The sequence below is a fragment of the Phalacrocorax carbo genome, chromosome 18 (assembly GCF_963921805.1).
Source record: "Phalacrocorax carbo chromosome 18, bPhaCar2.1, whole genome shotgun sequence".
Lineage (NCBI taxonomy): Eukaryota > Metazoa > Chordata > Aves > Suliformes > Phalacrocoracidae > Phalacrocorax > Phalacrocorax carbo.
In genome coordinates, this window is record NC_087530.1 from 12,529,262 (window position 1) to 12,546,803 (window position 17,542).

The window sequence follows — 17,542 nt, forward strand, 5'->3', positions numbered from 1 at the left end:
CGGAGTCAAAGCCCAAAGCAGAGCCAAGGGTGTTGGCAGTATGAGGCACCATGAGCTTTACAAGCTCATGAGTCCCCGTGTCTTAGAAGGATCCCTCTGCATGCAGAAACACACTTGTTTTTTGCTTCCACTTTGTGAATCTTGTGGAGTTACTGAAAACTCTGAAATTTATAACTCTCCCAGACGTGACAATGTGACTGCTGACCTCCCACCATGATGTGCATGATGTACAGTCTGCAGGCAGCTGTGGCCGGCTCAGTGTGGAGCTGCCTGAATCAGGTGGTCCAAGAAGCAGCCAGCTACAAAGATGGCACGACCATCCCAAAAGTCTTGTTTGGGAAGCGCGGGATGATTTGTGTGGGGCCAACACGTTACTCTGCCCTGTGGCACGTGTTGGCATCTTTGCAGTAGAGAGAAATGGAGTTGCACGAGTTGCATGGGTAGGGCTGTTGGTACACTGTAGTGACCAGCGTGCTCCGAGTACTGCTGCCGTGTAACCAACTTGCAGAGGAGTGGAAGGAAGGTTGCGACAGCTCTGCAAGTGTCAGTTTGAATGCTGTTATCAGCTTGGTGAGGAATTTACATGTTTAGCAGTTTCTGGTCCAGCTTAAATGCAATGATTCTGTGTTGGGTGTCCTTTGAGGCTGTAAGTGAAAAACTGGATGGGACCCGATACCGAAATGTTGGCACGCGTTATCACTCGCCTTGCTTCTCAGAAAGCTCATTTGAGAATTGCTCTGTCTCTGGTTCGGATACGCACATCCCAGCTTGCCACTAGCTCCCATTCCTGTAGCAAAGCTGCCCAGCTCTCGGCAGCTGCACTGTGTGAGGCTGGCCGGGATCTGCCGTACCTGCAGCAGGCTCTGCTCAGGCTTAATGAGCGCGGAGCTCGTTAAGCGCCAGCTCAGGTGTGTATCCCTTCCTGCGGTCACACTCCTAACCACGCTGTAGATAAGTCCTCTGCGTCTTTCAGGTCTGTCCCTTTTAGGCACAGTCCAGCAAGTATATTAATGATGGAAACTCTGTGGGGCTGACGGTTTTGTTAAACTCTCAACTCTGTATATTTCGATTCTCAATATTTTATTCCTACTTTAACCAGAAGAATGGCCCATTCTGGGCTGTTGGGCGGTACCAGACCGATGGAGAGGAGTCCTCCCATCACAGTAAAGCATCGCATCCAGGCAATGTTAGCTTTTTCTCTTTCCCTGCTTCTGCCCACTACTTTTTTGTACCCATTCCTTGGGGCTTCTTTTTCTCTCAGTCTGTTTCGATGCCTTCTAAACAGACTCAGGGATCATCCATACTGTGGGTTTCTGTACTTGACTGGCAGGTTTGGTATCTGAATAGATCGACAGCCGTTAGGTTGCACTAGATGTGTATTCAACAGGAAGTAGGCAGGCGCAGAAGCTAAAAATGACATAATGTAATTCATTAATTAAGTGAAGAGCCTCTGTTTCATGAAGACCCAGTGCCGGAGTGACTCCTTCCTGCCACAGCAAAGGGAGGAAGAGGATCCTGATGGAGCCGGGGAGGTGGGAACATGGTTCTTCACAGGGTGTGCAACCACAGAGCTGACTGTGACTTCTCCGAATTTCCTGGCAGTGTGCATAGCATTAGCTCCTGCTGAGAAAGCTGAGTTGAAAAATATCCCATGCATGACACGTGCCTGCCTGTGTAGTTTTTGAGGGAAGGACCTTTCGTCCCGTGCTGGTCACTGGGACCTGATGCCGTTCACATGAGCTCAGCTACTTCCAGTGCCTGGAGCCTTTTGGGAGGAGGCAGGAGGCAGCTGTGTGGGAGAGAAAGGACAGAAACAGGTAGCTGAGAGTTCATAAAACTGCATGGGCTGCAGGAGAACTGGATATCGCCTCCAGTGTTTTCAAAGGTGCATGCTAGACACAGCCATTCGTGATTCAACCTCTGTCAGCTGAGTGATGAATTCACTGGACTGCAGCAAAAATTATCTGGGGTTTTCATTAGGTGCCACCTTTCTCTGGATTTTAATGGAAGCTCATCTGACTAAGCAGGTGTTTTGATACACTAGCCATTTTTCTGACACGTAAACGCAAGCATTTTCTACCTCTTCCTGTGCTAAGGCAGTTGGTGCTGCTGGATGCTGCTCTCCTGGAGGGGAAAAGCACCACAATGAGGCCCCCGTGGACACCCTCCAAGAGCCCGTCACTGGGGACCCTGGCACGGGGAGCCACTTGCCCTCTGGGTTTGTCAGGTGAAGAACCTCAGTGCATTGAGCAGGCTTCAGGGCAGGGAAATGTGCTCGCGCCGCGGAGGGCAGTGGTTGGATTAAGAGGAGATATCAGACTCTGGTGCCCAGAAGGCTGGTCCAAAAGCTGCCATTCAGCGCGGCGGGGCGAGCCCGGCCCCGGGCCGTGACAGCCCCTCTGGCAGCAGGAGCGTGGCTGAAAGGCCAGCTGCTGGGCAAGAGGCTGCGATGGCTGAGCGGAACGCCTCCTCTCACACGTCCCTTCTGCACGGAGCAGCGTTCTCGCCCAGGCACTGGCCGCCACAGCCTTGTTCTGTAAAAATGTATTTTTGGTCAAGAAGGATGCCCCCTGCTCCCAAGCAATGCAAGCAAACAAAAGAGTGCTTTTGAATGTTTTTAATAAAAAATGCTTTATTGAGAAATATTTTTTAAATAAAAAATGTGTTTAGCAGAAAGAATAATTTCTGCATTGTCAAAGTACCAAACCGTGATATCTCTACTATTAAGCAATATATTGCTGTAGAACCAAGAAAAGACTGCAGCAAGCGTTCTGAGTTCCTCTGTTGCCGTGTTAGCTTGGAAATCTCATCCCAGGTGCATTTCTTTCCAGGGATTTTCCCATACACATATAAATATATGTATTCTGTTATGTGTAATATGTATATAATATATATACATATATAAAATATCTTTTATTAACAAAATGCGTCTAATTGCATGCCCTCAGCATCTCAAGACAGCAGTAGGAGCCCAGCCCTGTGGCTCTTTCTCTCCCGTTGAACTATTCCCTGTTATTCTCGGGGAAGCTGAGCAGGGGTCAAGCCCAGGCAGGGAAATGAGGTCTGGGGCTATGGAAAATTTGGACCCCAGAGCCACCTCCTATTATATAGATATAAATGGAATGGAAAATTATTTCGAATAAAAGTGCACTGCCCTCTGAGAAATGTTCTCACAGAACCGCCTCTGAGAGTGCCTTAACTCTTTATCAGAGCACAGCGCTTTGTGGCGGGGGGCCCTCGGGGCAGCAGTGACAGTGAATGCAGCGTGCCAGAGCCAGGGACATGCCAGCACGGCTGCTGCCGAGGGCACCCGACCGAGCGCCACGGCCAAACTGACTGTGCTGCTTTCCAAGCACGGCACAGGAGGGTGATTCCCTGTTGCTTCCCTCTCCCTTCATGCCAATGATGAATCTGCGTCCGTGAGCCAGCCAGACCCACATCCTCGGGAAGGAAATGGGACTCGGCTCCAGCTTTCTCCATCTCTGCAGGGCTGCGTGGAGCAGAGCAAGGGCAGCTTGGTGCACATCCCCCGGCTGCATCCAGATTGGTCTGAATTTTTAACATCTTAATTAGGAGTGTGGTGCTGGTCTCGCACAGCAAGGCACAAACCGGGGATGTGCGCCAGCCGTCCCGTCTGCTCCCCGTTCAGCACCAGTCCATTTTCTTCCCTCTGCATGTGAGAGTGAAGTGTTCATCCTCATGGATGAAAATAAATGCAGAGCAGCCCTCCTGCCCCGGGGCGATCGTAGGCAGCCGCGTGCAGGCAGCTGGAGGCAGCGGGGCAGCAGGTGTGGTGTGAGCGGTGGATAGCTGATGGGGTACAATAAATGGGGAGGAACAAAGCAAACATGACACGGCAGTGCCTGTGCACTGGTCTTGCCTTCTCCTTTGTTACTTGTCACTGCCAGCCCCATCATGTCCCCATCTGTTAGTGACAAGGCTTTGCAAGAGATTGAAGTGCCAGAGAGCAGGAAAGCCTATGGGAGAAAGGGGAGGAGGGTGCAGGGAGATGGGAGAGAGGGGCTGTATGCACAGCAAGGCATGACAGCTCTCCTGGAAGCAGGGCTGAGCCTCCTGCAGACGGGGTTTGCAAGCTGAGTGCAGGTCAGACACAAATCACCCCAAGGGATTCACAGCACTCAGCTCGATTTTTGTTCCAATATGCAAGGCCAGGCTCAGTCTCCCCTGGTGTCTCCCAGCACCTCCTAAAATCAGAGGGGTATTTTCCTCCATTTAGGTGCTGAAATGCAGCCACGCTGTTTGCTGGTCATAACTGCGACACCTGCACAGGCAGAGAGTCCTGTAATTACAGCCTAGGCTGCAGGACGTGGGGGAGGTGGAACAAAAGTCAATAAGCTTGTGCAAACACGCGTGCAAAATAAAGCAACCGGGCAGATATTTTATTTGCTTTTTAAGGAAACATTCTTGAAACAGCCACTTAAGGACTTCAGCAAAGGCAGAAAGCAAAAATCTAACGGGCCATTTGTCCAAAGCCTTGTGGCAAAACACTGGCTCCAAATTTAGCACCTAGAAAGCATCTGGCTTGATTCATTAAAAACCAGTTTGTAAGTGCTCGGAAGATAACACTGTGATAAAAAGCAGGCTCTAGAGACTGGTCAACAGCCAGCCCCACGAGCCAGTCCCGTGCCCATTTTCCTCTGTATCCAAGTGACCTGCAGGATGAGGGGAGGGAACGTGACACAGGCCCGACCTGCCCAAGCAGTTGCGGTTGAAATGCGCTGTGCCAGGTTTTTGGATGGGTGGTCAGCAAAACCTCCTGTGGAGGCACTGGAGGACAAGACCCTTCAGCCTGTCCTCATCAGGTGGCATCTTACGTGTGCCCTGTGCTCTGGAGATCTGCAGGTAGTCGTCTGTCCCAGGTCTCCTGTGCCCTCTGATGACATAATTAGGAATGCACCCGTTAAGGGGTACCAATCATTCACACCCTGGGGAAGAGAAGCCACTGGAGGAACAGTCAGAAGTCACCAAGACCCTTCCAGTGTCTCATTTCTCTCATGAGACAAAAAATGAGCAGGCTCCAGAGTTTGGCTATCGCTAGTTTATTTTTGTATGTCTTATTTCAGCCCTGAAGAGGAGGACAGATGTCAGGCATGAGCTGGTCTGTGGGTTTGGGAATACCTTTCAGCCTAAATTCATGAAGAGGGACTTCCCGGGCTTCCTACAGTACAAAGGCAGAGAGAGCATTACCTCCAGAAGCTGTTTGTTTCTGTGCTTATTTGCATTGCTGTGATTGTTGTTCATTCCTCTGGGTACTTAGGAAGATATTTAACAAATCGATTTACTGAAATACTAGTATTAAAGTTAAAAAAAAAAAGAAAATGGATCTACTTACTCTCAGGACAGAGACAGTTCGAGTGCCTTTAGCAGCCTTTCTCCAGCAGAGTCCTCTGAAGGCAATAAAATGCAGAGGGTAACAGGGCAAGTTTCAGATGGGTGATCTTCAGTCAAGCAAGAATCTTTAGAAAATAGAGATGCAGCCTTGGTAAAGCCAGTGGAAGATGCATACAAGTTGGGGAAGCAAAATGTAGGGTGAGATTTGGAAGACAAGAAGGACTGGTGGCCAGTGCTGCTAGCAGATAAGCAGAGTCTCTGAAAACCAACCTGCAGCATGTTGGGAAGAATAGAAAGAGAAGGACATTGCAAGAAATCAGAATGGTTTCTCTGTACTCTCCTACCCCATGGAAGACAGGGCAAAAATACGGGCCATTCACATAAAAAATGCTTAGGAGTCACTGCTGGGCTTATGGATTTTCGCTATTAAAGCAACGGTATGAGTGCAGCGCTTGGGCTCCAGTGTGCAGCAGCTTCACCAGCAGATTTGTGGAGCACGGGGAGGGGCAGAGGGTACGTGTCCATGCCGGTACATCTGCCTGGCTGGCATCTGCTCAGTGCGGGCAGATGTGTGCCCGTGGGGCTGCTCCTCCTGCCCTGGGACCAGCCGGTGGCTAACGGTGCCCAGCACTGCATCAGAGCTGGGAGGAAGCCGGTCAGTGCCTGGGAACGGTTTTGCTGATACAGGATTACTCATTGTGGATTTTGGAGCAGGGTGAATTTGGAGCAGATGGGGGGCTTTTTCACTTGCGCGCAGAGGAGGTTGCATGACCTGAGATAAGGGCACTGCTCCACTCTCGCCTGTGTGGGGAGACACGGTGGCTCGGCCTCCTGGCGGGTTGCACCATCAGCTTTTCTTCGCTACGGTGATGTTACGGGCAAGGGATTGCATTTTTCACTCCCTGAGGATGCCACCCTCCGAGGCCCCGACGTCAGGGTCAGATGTTGCTTTGTGCAGGTGTAGCTGCAGTCGGGTGTTGTGCTGTTCCAGGCATGGCTCTGCAGGTTTTGCTAGGGAGAGCTGATGTGGTATTTAACCCACTCACTGCTGGGTTCAAGGTATGACACAAAAAGGTAGAGTTTGGAAATCCCTGTTTTACATGGGAATACCAGGCACCGGTCAGGCTTGACACGCTGCGGGCTCCTAGCCCGTGTTGCTTAAGGAAAGTAACACTATGATGAAAAAAAATGTTGTTAGCTGTATGTTTACTATGAGATTTTAGCAGTCTGCTGGTCTGCATGGCTTTATGCTTTGGAATAAAGCCCAATGCTAGCGCGTGTGGCACGCCTGTGCCAGCTGCTCCAGGGGATGCTCCAAGGCGGAAGGTGAAGACCGTAGGGACAGTGGCAGGGATCCACCTCCCCACCGCAGGGACCCTCTGGGGGGACCTGTCTGCCTTGTCTTCAAACACCGATCTGGGGCATTGCAGCAATGAGCATTAAGTGCAGGCAGGGCACACTGGTGGAGGCGGGAGGCCGGACCACAGGCTGCTCTCCCAGCCCGGGGTGTGGGGCACTGAGCAAGTAACTTCTCCAGACCCCAGTTTCTCCAGTGAGTGCCCCTCCCTCTGCGCCATGCTTCGGAGAGCCCTGGACAGGGCAGATGGAGCCTGCAGCCCTGCAGAACCTCTACAGGGTCCCTCCGTGTCCGTCAGCATGGGGCTCAGCCCTCAGGATCCACGTCCCCTGGGCACCGGCAGCGTGCCGGCAGCGTGCCAGCAGTGCTCCGCGCTCCTCCCATGGCAAGCCGCGCTGCCCGCTGCGGTGGGCGGATGGACAGGCTCACAAGCGCTGTTGGGAGCGCGTTTTTTCCCAGGCAGATTACGTAGCCTTTTTAGCTTCACCCTCCCACTACACCCCCCTTCCTCTGTTATTTTGGTGCCTTTCCCCAAGGGAAACAAAGTTAACTCGAATGCTGTTCCCACCAGAAAGGCAAAAGATCCCCCCCCTCTTTTTCCTTCCTCTTTTGGGTTCAGGGTAATGTGTCCCATGACAAAACAAGCACAGATCCCTGCACGAAGTGTTTTGCCTTTCTCCTTAAAGGGAGAGTCTTTCTCCAGGGCCCCGTGGGCCATCACTCCATCACACCGAGGTGCCTCCTGGATGGAAGGATGGTCAAGTTGGACTCTTTTTGCCTGTGGTGAAAGCAGCCCATGCCCAGACATGGGGGGCAATGTTGGTGGTGGAAATAGGCCTCGTAGCTAGGAAGTATGGAGCGGGGAGCAGCGGTGTGCCCAAGAGCGCCAAGCCGGAGATCTTGTGGTCAGCTTCAGCCATGCCCAGTGGAGATGCCGCCATAAGATCTGCCATTCAGGCCCCTCTGCAGCCCACTGGGAGAGAAGGCCCCTCCTGAGACCCTAAAGCAAATGTCCAAGGCAAGAGCAGGAATTCAAAACATTTCTCTCCACTGCCTGTAGGAGCGATGGGTGAGAAGTTACTCATCCTTCCACACTGCAAAGCAAGATGTGATGGGCTCGTGTGTGGGAAAAGGCCACCTCAATCCAAACCGCCATCCCATTTCCACCAGCAGCAGCATCCGGGCAGGTGGTTCAGTTATAAATGTTCAATTGGAAGCAGCTGATGTCGGCCTCTGGGTGAGCATCCCCAGGCTGCCTCACCACTGCCTCGCTCCCACGGGCAGCGGGGGCACCGGGCTGACCTGCTGCAGGAAGGTTTTAAAGATATTTATGAGTATGGGCTTTTCCCACTATTTGGGGAAGGCAGATTCCTAGTTTTTCAGCAATTGATCCATAAAACCTCCTTCTTCCCGGAAAGCACTGGTCACCACTTCCCTGCTTACTATGTCAGAGAAAATTTAAGTTACTTTTGGTGCACGTGGCCGCTGCATCCTTCTGTCCTGCTTGGAGCTGAGCATCTTCACCCTCTGCAAAGTCACAGTGTGCGTGCATGGGCAGACAGGCTGGGATCATGCTCGTTCACATTTTATCGCTGATACCACAGTCACATCCCTGGGCCTCTGCAGAAAGAACCAAAACAGACCGACGTACAATTTTTTCTTTATAAATGCTGTTTTCAGGGTTTCCCCCACCCTTGGATTTCTTTTAGCAATTTTGAACAAATGGGATTTTAATACATTCCCCTAAATAGAGACATTATAAATGCTTGTGTTTCCCATAGAGGTGATAAATGAGTGGTGGGAGCCTGGGGATGGAGGGTTGTTTCCTGTTTTTGCAACTCAGTAATTTTGCATAATGAGACCTTGGCAGCTCGCTCTTGGAACCTGCACCTGCAGTAAGGTGTCTAAAAGGGAAAAAAGAGAAGAACTTGAAATAAACCCCACAGGCTAGTGATGAGAAAGGCAAAAATTACAAAGGTGTAATTTAGATTTGCACTATTTAAAAAAAAAAAACAAAACAGGAAAAACATTTTGGTTCAAAGACGTTGAAATCAGACTATTGTTTTATTTCAGATGTTTCCAAGGAATGCTGAACTTGGAAATAGCAGGGACGTTTACGGTGAGCGTTCACACCTGGTGGCTGGGGGGCTCTCGGTGGCCTGGGCGCAGCATGGGGGCTGTCCTCTGATACCTTTCACAACAGTGACATCTGGGCAGGATTTGCTTTACCTTCAAGCAGCCACGTACTTTGGGTGAGACGAACCGCCCCATTCCCCTGTGCCGAGTGTGAGCGGAGCCACAGTGCTGAGCCCGGCTGTAGGCATCTCCAGCCTGATGGAGGTGGTGATGGACCCACCAGGTCTCCGCTGAGTTTGCATCCATGAGTGAGAGCCAGTGGGATGGCAAAACATCCACTTTCTACCAAGATTATTGAATCTAGTGGCCAGAAGATTTCCCTGCTGAAAATCTTACCTACTGCTACGCAGCACAGGAGCCAAACAGAGATGTGGTCCCAGTCTCATGCTGGCTGTCAAAGTCTCAGTTTCCTTCCCGGACTGTGTCCAAGATGGTGTTTCTGCCTTCAGGGGTACCTTCCTGGCTCGTGCACACTGATTAATGACTTCCAGGTCCCAAAGGTGTGGATGTGGGAGTGAGAATCTTGCAGAGCAGAGGGAATACAGCTCTGGCATAGGATCTGCGACAGCCTGGCTCATCCATCAAGAATGCTGTGATGGAGGGGACGTTCCAAGTGTATTCAGCATGGGAAAATATTTTATCAAAGAAGCTTGGAATAAAAAAATAAAATTAAAATCTAAACATGAACGCTTGACACAGTGCCACATGAGGGCTATTTTTAATTTCCTTCCTGATCGTTCCACTTGTTTTCATCATTGTCAGCTCTTTGAATGATGGAATTAGTCACCATATATGAGATGAAGTAAACAGAGAGCTCATGGTTTCCAAGTGAGCATCATCTTAACTCTCCTAAGGGACATGAGAGCCATGGCATGCTGTTGCGTGTGGATTTGCTGCTGGCCATGGGTGACCTGGTGGTACCCAGGACCGTGTGCTCAGTTGGGTGCATTTGGGACAGTGACACCCAAGGGAGGGCTGGGATGCCAGCTGTACAGCAGCTCTGCTGCGAGGACTCGTGGTGTAGGTGTCAGACACGCTTTTACGTCTTTCTTGGAGAAGGTGCCTTCTGTAGAGTTGCTGGCAAAAAGGAGAATCCAGGGATTTTTAGAAAGGGGGAAGGCAGACTCATGCTCTGTCCTCACTGCTCAGTATTTTTGTTCTGATTACTTTTAGCTATAGAATTAAGGAGCTGGAGAAGCCCTTGCTGAGAGCCTGACACATGTACGGGCTTGACGTCCCTCCTGGGGGCAGGCATGGCGAAGAGGAAAAGCTGAGCACCGGGTTTCAGCCTCGGCAATTGCTAAACTGGGTCATCCCTCAGCACCAGGTCCCGAATTCATGGGCTGTCCTGCCGCGGGGCTGGAGAAGGCTTTGGTGTCGTAGCATGACCTTGACACGCAAAGGCACCTGGCAACTGCAGGTGACACAACGGTGCCCTAAACTACCATTTGCTCTACGTGCTTTGAACCGCTGGTTGCATGGTACAGTTTCTTTCTGGCTCTTTGGTTTCTTAATGTACTGAACTCAGGGCAATACTAATTTCTTGAATTTCTAGTTTCATGGCTATGTCTGTGCTCATTGATTTCTTGAAAAAATTGAGTGGTATTTGGTTGATGTCGTAGCTGGAAAATACTTGTCAATGTAACTGGAGAAGTCCCCTTTCTGTCAGTCTCCAGAGGAGAATCCCTGTGGTTATCCCTGTAACAGCGTGTCTTGGTTATGGAGCACTTTCCATTTTGCAGACTTCAGCTAATCTATTTCCTAATCCTTTGTTCTGAGCTCCTGAAGTTAATGGGAATTACTGGAAAGTCTAAGGAGGCTAATGGCTTTAGAGCTGGACTTGAATAATACCTGTTCATTACAGAGTGACACTGTATTGCTTGGGAATGCCTTTCTAGGCAAATTTTGCTATATTTAAAATTTTACTTCCTTACTACTGTATGTGTTTCAAATATACCTTAGCAACTGATAAGCAATGATCCCATTTAATTGCAATACTGGACTGAACACCGAACTATCCAGTTAGGGCACTGAATCCAATGCTGTCATTGCCTGTGCCTTTGGTTTCAACATAAATTGGTATCAAGTCCAAGAAGGATTCATTAGATCACCTTATGAAATGGCACTAGTCTCCTTCAGTGGCTTTATGCTTCATTTTATTGTTTTAATGAAACATTTGTGATGGGTTTTGGCTGCTTCTGTGCTATAAGGAGGACACCGAGGTGATGGGGGAATTCAGCTGTGCTGGACACGGGGCATCCATTCCCGAAGAGGCAGCGGCCACCCCCAGTGGAGCAAAGTCCCTGTCCCCCTCCCTCCCTGCCCCTCCCGGCCTTAACAAGACCACGGGTTTCAGAGCTCTGTGAAACATCATTCAGTTGGCTTTGGTTTATTTAAAAATAAAAACTCATGCAAAACCAAGATTATTTGTTTTTACAAAAGTCTGGAGTTTCCCACAGTGGGCTGTCACGTTTGGGGACTGTTAGAGCCAACATCCATTTTTTTCTCCTAAGGTAAGGAGCCTTCCTTACCAGGATCCTTGGGATAATAATAACAACAGACATTTCCTAATTAGTCGTTAATCATGGGCTGGCATTTCTGACACTTTCTGGGAGCTGATGTTCCTGCCAAACCCCTTCTGCTCCCTTTGCCGTGGTCCCCGTGGCTGGGCCATGTCCCCACAGGGCCGCTGGCTTGGTCCCTGTGTTCGAGAGGAGTTGCAGCGGGAGCCTCTAAACCAGAGACTGGTGGTGGAGCAAAGATGCCCCATGGACACGTGTGCCGGGAGGAGACACGGGGTGCAGAGGCAGGCTCTCCTCCCCACAGGGAAGGCGTTTGGCAGGGCCAGGCCATGGGGGATCCTCAAGGCCAATAGCTGGAGGTGCACCAGTGGGACCTGGCTCCTGCCATGGCTCTTCGGCCCCAAGAGAGGGGGAGAAGGAGAGGGAGGGATTGGGAGAATATTTTGTGTCTTTAAGATTTCCAGAGCCTGGTGGGTGAGGATGAAATACCCATGTTGGGACTCACCCAGGCTGAGCATCACCACCTCAGTGAGGAGCTTCATCAGCCATCTCACTGCATGCACCAGTCCGGTTGTTAACGAAGCTCTCACTGGGGCTGGATTTGGTGATCTCTGATTTACCAGGATTTTCTCATTTACAGCGTGGTGCTCTGCTTACACATGCAGCATGTCCAGCTGTTACGGGGCAGCCCCACACCGCATGAGGGGCGTTTGCCACTGCAGCAGAGGTGATGGGAGATGACCAGCATCACCGCGGTGTGCCAGGGGAAAGCCTCATGTGCCAGCTCTGCTTTTGGCCCTGGCAGCACCGGTGCGCTTCCAATGGAGATGCAAACATGGGGCAAGCAGGAGGGCAGCGCAGCCTCCCAGCGAAGAACCACAGCAGGAGCCATTTCTCACTGCCTTTCTTCCCCCCCAGACCTGCCTCCTCCTTTGTGAGCGCGTGAGGCCGCAGCAGCGTGCAGGGTACCCGTGCAGGCCCCGTTCCCACACTCATAATCCCTGGGTCACGGGAGACACAAAGGAGGTGCCGTGCTGCTGGGAGCCGGGGCGGGGGCAGGAGGGGCGGCCGGGCAGACCCGGCTCCGCTGCTGCCTCGTTTCTTTCTCACTGAGGACGACCTCCAGTTTTCTTCCTGCTAATCCCTCCCTTTAATCCCCTTCTCCTCTCCGTGCCCCGGGTCAGGGCGCTTTCTTGTCATGCCCCCTCTTCCATGGCGGCTCCATCCCAGCCAGATCCAAGCCAAGATGTCTCCATCACCCGCATGCTGCAGCATCTTGCTGACAGGGGCCAAAAGGGGGACTGCTGGAAGGCTGGAGGTGTTGCTGGGCTCCGCTCCTGCTTGGCTGTACATGAGGTGTTAAGAGGAGTTGCTCGGAGGTGGATCAGGGCACCACTACGCCCGGGTCCTGCCTCCCGCCAAATCCCCAGCTGGGAGCCGAAACCTGCAGGGCCCCTTTGCTAGGCAGCCAAAGGAGGCGTGGGGCTGAAATCCTGCATTCCCATATGCCATGTGCCCCATGGCGATACTTCTCTCTTGGGTTCGCTCCTGGTGCTAGGGGCCTGGCTGAGCCCTCACCCCAGCCCACTCAGGCGGTCCCTGCTGGGGCTGGGGCTGCCGCAGGGCTCTGCTCTGAAGCATCCTTGGCCCTGGGGGCTGGAGGCGGGCTCCTGCCCCTGTGCGCAGGCATCGCCACCACTGGGCTCTGCACCAGCACCACCGAGGTGTAACATCCAGGACTTGGCTTCCAGGGGATTCAGGCAAAGTTTCCACATGCAAAATGAGGGGCCCAAAATTGGCATTTTTAAAGTACTTTTAGTCCCCTGGGGCTTTAGCAAAGAGGATGGCTTTCACTGCTGGGCAGGAGCACCACGGCCCCGCGGCTGGGCTGTCAGCAACAAATACCCCCAAGCAGACAATGCACTAGCCCCAGTTCAGCTCATCCTGCTTTCTGGGCAGAGCTTGAGTTGGGTTTGAGCTCCACGGTCGTAGCGCCTGAGGTCAGGTGCCTGCAGCCAGTGTGGAAGTGTCCACGTGAGACGTACTCATGTGCCTGCACTCTCTTTTCTATCTGTTGTTCATACAGAGCCTGGTGCAGTAGTGTCTCCAGCCTCAGCCCGGGCTCCTGATGCTTCCACAAGGCTGATAATTAATGTGATGAATAACAGCAAACTGGGTTAATTGCATATTGGGGACCATGAAGAATCAGAGCTGCACTTCTGGGGCAATAAAGGCTTTACTCAGAGTCTAAGTAGAGATTCAGGGTCTGACTTTTGGTCCTGATTTGTGACAGTCTTGGCTGTAACACTAGAACACCAGTATGTTCTCTATTAAACTGTCTAACGCAATGGATTTCCAGCCCATACTGGAGCTATTAGATAAAGTGCTCGGCAGCCACAAAAGCAAAGGAAGTGTGTGAAGCTGTGTTTTTATTGGAAATCCAACAGTAGCATCCACATTTCCAGGATTGTGTAGGGAGCTGGGGGGGTGGAAGGGTGGGCAAAGACTTGTACACTGCAGAGGTGCTTGCAGATTTTGGAGCCATCCCATTTTGTAGTTGGTTTTTGGAAGTGCACCTGCAGCTCATGAGATGTTAGTCCTTTTTGTTTGGAATTTCAATATTTCCAGTCTAATACTTCGGCACATAGTATGGTCCTTACTTACCAATGAGTTGGCTGCTCCAATATCTGTTGTTTCAGGTTAGCTGTTACCTATTGTCTCTGGTGTCCACAAGGCTGGGGGCCGACATGGGCAGAGACTGTGCCAGCAGACTGTGGCATCTGCCATGCTTCTGGTGGAGCCTGGGGACATGCCCGTAGGTTTATCCTGGCAATAAACTGAATCTCTTGGCATGATCCATGTGCTCAAGGGCTTGGTGGTGCTTCCAGAAGGGCTGTGCAAAGGCTCAGGCAGCCTGAAGCCCTCTCTGCTGACTCGTATCATGTAGCATCAGGGACCAGAAAAAAAAAAAAAAGAGGCTGTGGCAGGAGAAGGAGAAGCAGCTTGGGATGGGAGATAAGGTCTTCCTGTTTCCCACAACACCCTGGGTTTCTTATCTGCAATACTGCAAATAAAAAACACGGAGCCAGTGAGGCTAATTCCCACAGCACAGCAAAGGCTCATCAGCATCTGTTTTCCTGGTGACTCCCATGCCTATAGGAGGAAGCCCAGGCTCTGGGATGGGCTTCCCTGTGAGATGTCAGCTCCACAGGGGTTTGCTCTCCCCACTTGCCAGGTGTCCCCGCCGCATCCCAGGGGATGGCTCCTGCCAGCGGCATGCACCCTTGCAGCATCTTGCGGAAGACAGTTCCCAGCTCTGCAGGGACCCTGACATTGCAGAGCCCCACTGCTCGCGTCCTGACAAGCTTCTTAGCTGCTGCCGGGGGGGAAATGCTGCTGTAGCCATGCCGTGTGCTCGGGGTGGGAGCCACGCGGAGGGGTTGAGCTGCGTCTCTCTGCAAGCGTTTGCACTCGGGAGACCCGTCATCAGACGAGCAGTGCTAATAGGTCTCCGGGGCAACTTGTGGAAGGTCGCAATAGCTGCTTGTCATTTTGTGAAGTTTGACGGGGGTCTGAAACTTGGGATCTCTCATTTATCACCTGCTAAGAACAGGGCAACTTATTTCTGCACCAGCCTTTTCGAAATGGGTGCCTTTCCTCGCCACTGCCCTGTTTGCATTATCTGTTTCTAGAGGACTGTATGCTTTATGATTCTACCCTCTCTATGGAAAATAATGGGTAAAAGGGAGGTGCTGCAGGTCTCGAAGAATTTTATCAAGCAGGGTTTTGCTTAGTAAACCATAGGACAGCTTGGCTGTTGAAGCCATATCTCCCACTTTCCAGGAGAAGTCTGGGCCATTGATAAAAACTGAAGGTTGCCCAATATGCCGTTAAGAAAGATGGAACATCTCAGCAGGGGTTGGCCTGGGCTGACTCTGGCAGCGCAGAGGTGGAGCAGGATCAGGACCCACAGACTCTTTTTCTCTGAGAATTTTTAAGCCAGAGGGAATTTCACAGCAGGAGGAAACAAAGCTGTGGGACAGGCCTGTCCTAATGATGGAGGGTTTGCTCTGCCTCTTAATGATCTGCAGAATCACACCACAGCAAAGCTTTTAAGTGCAACAATGTCGAAAGCTTTAAGTAGTTGTACAAGCTTTAAAGGTGTCCAACCTTTGACTTGTCAGGGAAAAAGGCAGGGAAGAGATTCCTTTTTCCACTGGAATAAGTCCAGATTGGCAGTCTGCACCCAATTAGCAGCAAAAGCCACTAATGACACAGCATGTGCAGCTCTGGCCTCCGACTCTTCTCACAGACCTCGCGAACTCTGGGACTATTTTCTTTTCAGCCGCCCTTTGCCGGCAAGATCCACACACTGGATAATCTGTCCCCAAGAAATCGGCTCTGCTGGAGCCTGAACCATTTCAGGGGGAAAGCGGTAATTTCTGGGTACCACAGACAGGGGCTGTTAAGAAAACCCCCTTCCCTTGCTACTATATCAATCAGTCTTTACAGTATGAAAATATTAATGTTGCTATTATATGTATTAGTTCACATTATACACTGTAATTAAGGAAGCAGCAGAATTTTACTGGAGACTTTGATATTGTTCATGCTTAAGTAAACCAAACTAAAAGACAGCCTGGCCCTGGAATTAAGGTTTCCCTTCACAGAACATCTGAAGAGATGAGAAATGGAGGGGGAGGGGGTTATCAGGAGCCTACCTGTAGAGTTTGCAGCATCTCCGGCAGCAGAGCTGGAACAGCGCGTGGCCGGCTGCTCATTTCGCTCCTTGATGAACCACCCCACACACAGCTATAGGGGTCATGGCACCATTGCTGTTGCTGTAACGGTTCCTCTGGGAGTCCTAAACCTCAGGAAACCGCCAAAATTCCCTCTGCATGTCACACCATGGGTCTGCTCACAACCAAGGGCTGATGCCATCAGCTCCTGGGAAGGTCTCTGACCATGAATGAACGTCCCCTTTGTGGCCGGTGGGCTGGAGCACAGTGTGACCCCTGCCAGGGCCAGCTCCTTCTGACACAAACTGCCCTGGATTTTGCTTTTCCCACAGCGGTTATACCCCCCCCCCCCCCCGCCATAGCTCCCTTTCTGGGTTATTAATTACAAGTTTCCCCCTGCTAATAGCTTTGTGTCACCACTTCTCCCAGGCGCTGCTCCTGGGCAGAGCAGCCAGGAGTGTCTCCCCCTCCCCGACCATCCTGGGGGTGCTCCTGGTCAGTGTTTCCCGTGCAAGGGAGGGATGTGTGGCTCCAGCACAGCTGCTTCTCGGTGGCTGTGAGCTTGGCAATATGTGCTCCTTCCCCTGCACCGCTGCATAATGAGCTGCGCCCTAACAACCCGCTAGCCCCGGGGCGCAGGACCCAGTGCCCCATGGGCTTTCCCTCACCTGGAGCCCACCTTTCCTGTGGAGGTGGGTGCAGAGTCCAGCCCTGTGCAGCTCACATCTGACCCAGGTGGGGCTCATTTAAGTTAAATAACATTATGAGTGTGCAGGCTTCTCTACAGGGAGCAAAAATGCTGGGTCAGTGCAGCTTGGATGTGGTGCAGGGACGTGGGGTGCTCGGCAGAGGGGGCTGCCAGAGGGGTTCGTGGGGTCCATCCCATGGCAGCTGCCCAAATGCCACAGCCACACTGAAGTCCCCACTGCCGTGGGGTCAGAGGGACTGTAGGGAGGGGACACAGGGGTTGTTCTGGCAGCGGGGGGGTGGCAGCTCAGTGCAGCCCCCAGTGTGGCTGACCAGGGGAGGGGATCTCTTGGAAAAGGCAGGTGGAAGGGACATCTTCCCTGTGGGAGCTGGCATTGCTAACACAGAAACCCACGCACATGGGGAGCCATATGTGCTCCCTGGAAGAGTGCTGCCGCCTCAGCAGCCTGCCTGACCCTGCCTGCGCAGTCAGCTTTCCTGACCTACAGGCCATCATTTTTAGCTGCTTTTCTTCCCTGGATCTTTAAAACTGAACATGACTGTGGAGAGGGTGCTGCAGCCCATTCCCTCTCCCAGACTCAGGGAGTTGCTGCCCTCTGTTACTCCCTCCAGGGCTTCGGGCTTCGCCATGCTTGTACACGAATTTCTCAGAGCCCTGCCTTTCACCAGCTGCTTTCCCTGGCTTGTTCCTCCTTTTCTGTATGATTTGTCCCTAAAAATAAAGATGG

General features: G+C 51.8%; 1 protein-coding gene across 16 annotated transcripts in view; it reads left to right on the forward strand.

The window, feature by feature from the left end:
* Positions 1-17,542, forward strand: part of EXD3 (exonuclease 3'-5' domain containing 3) — a 300,891-nt gene that overhangs the window by 228,423 nt on the left and 54,926 nt on the right. The window contains exon 22 of one of the 16 annotated variants that reach the window (XM_064468681.1): positions 8,783-11,220. The exons of the other annotated variants lie outside the window; for them this stretch is intronic. Within the exon in view, the coding sequence (XP_064324751.1) occupies positions 8,783-8,965 (183 nt within the window). The 3' untranslated portion in view covers positions 8,966-11,220. Of the gene's footprint in view, positions 1-8,782; positions 11,221-17,542 lie in introns of those variants that run through there. 16 annotated transcript variants of the gene reach the window in all.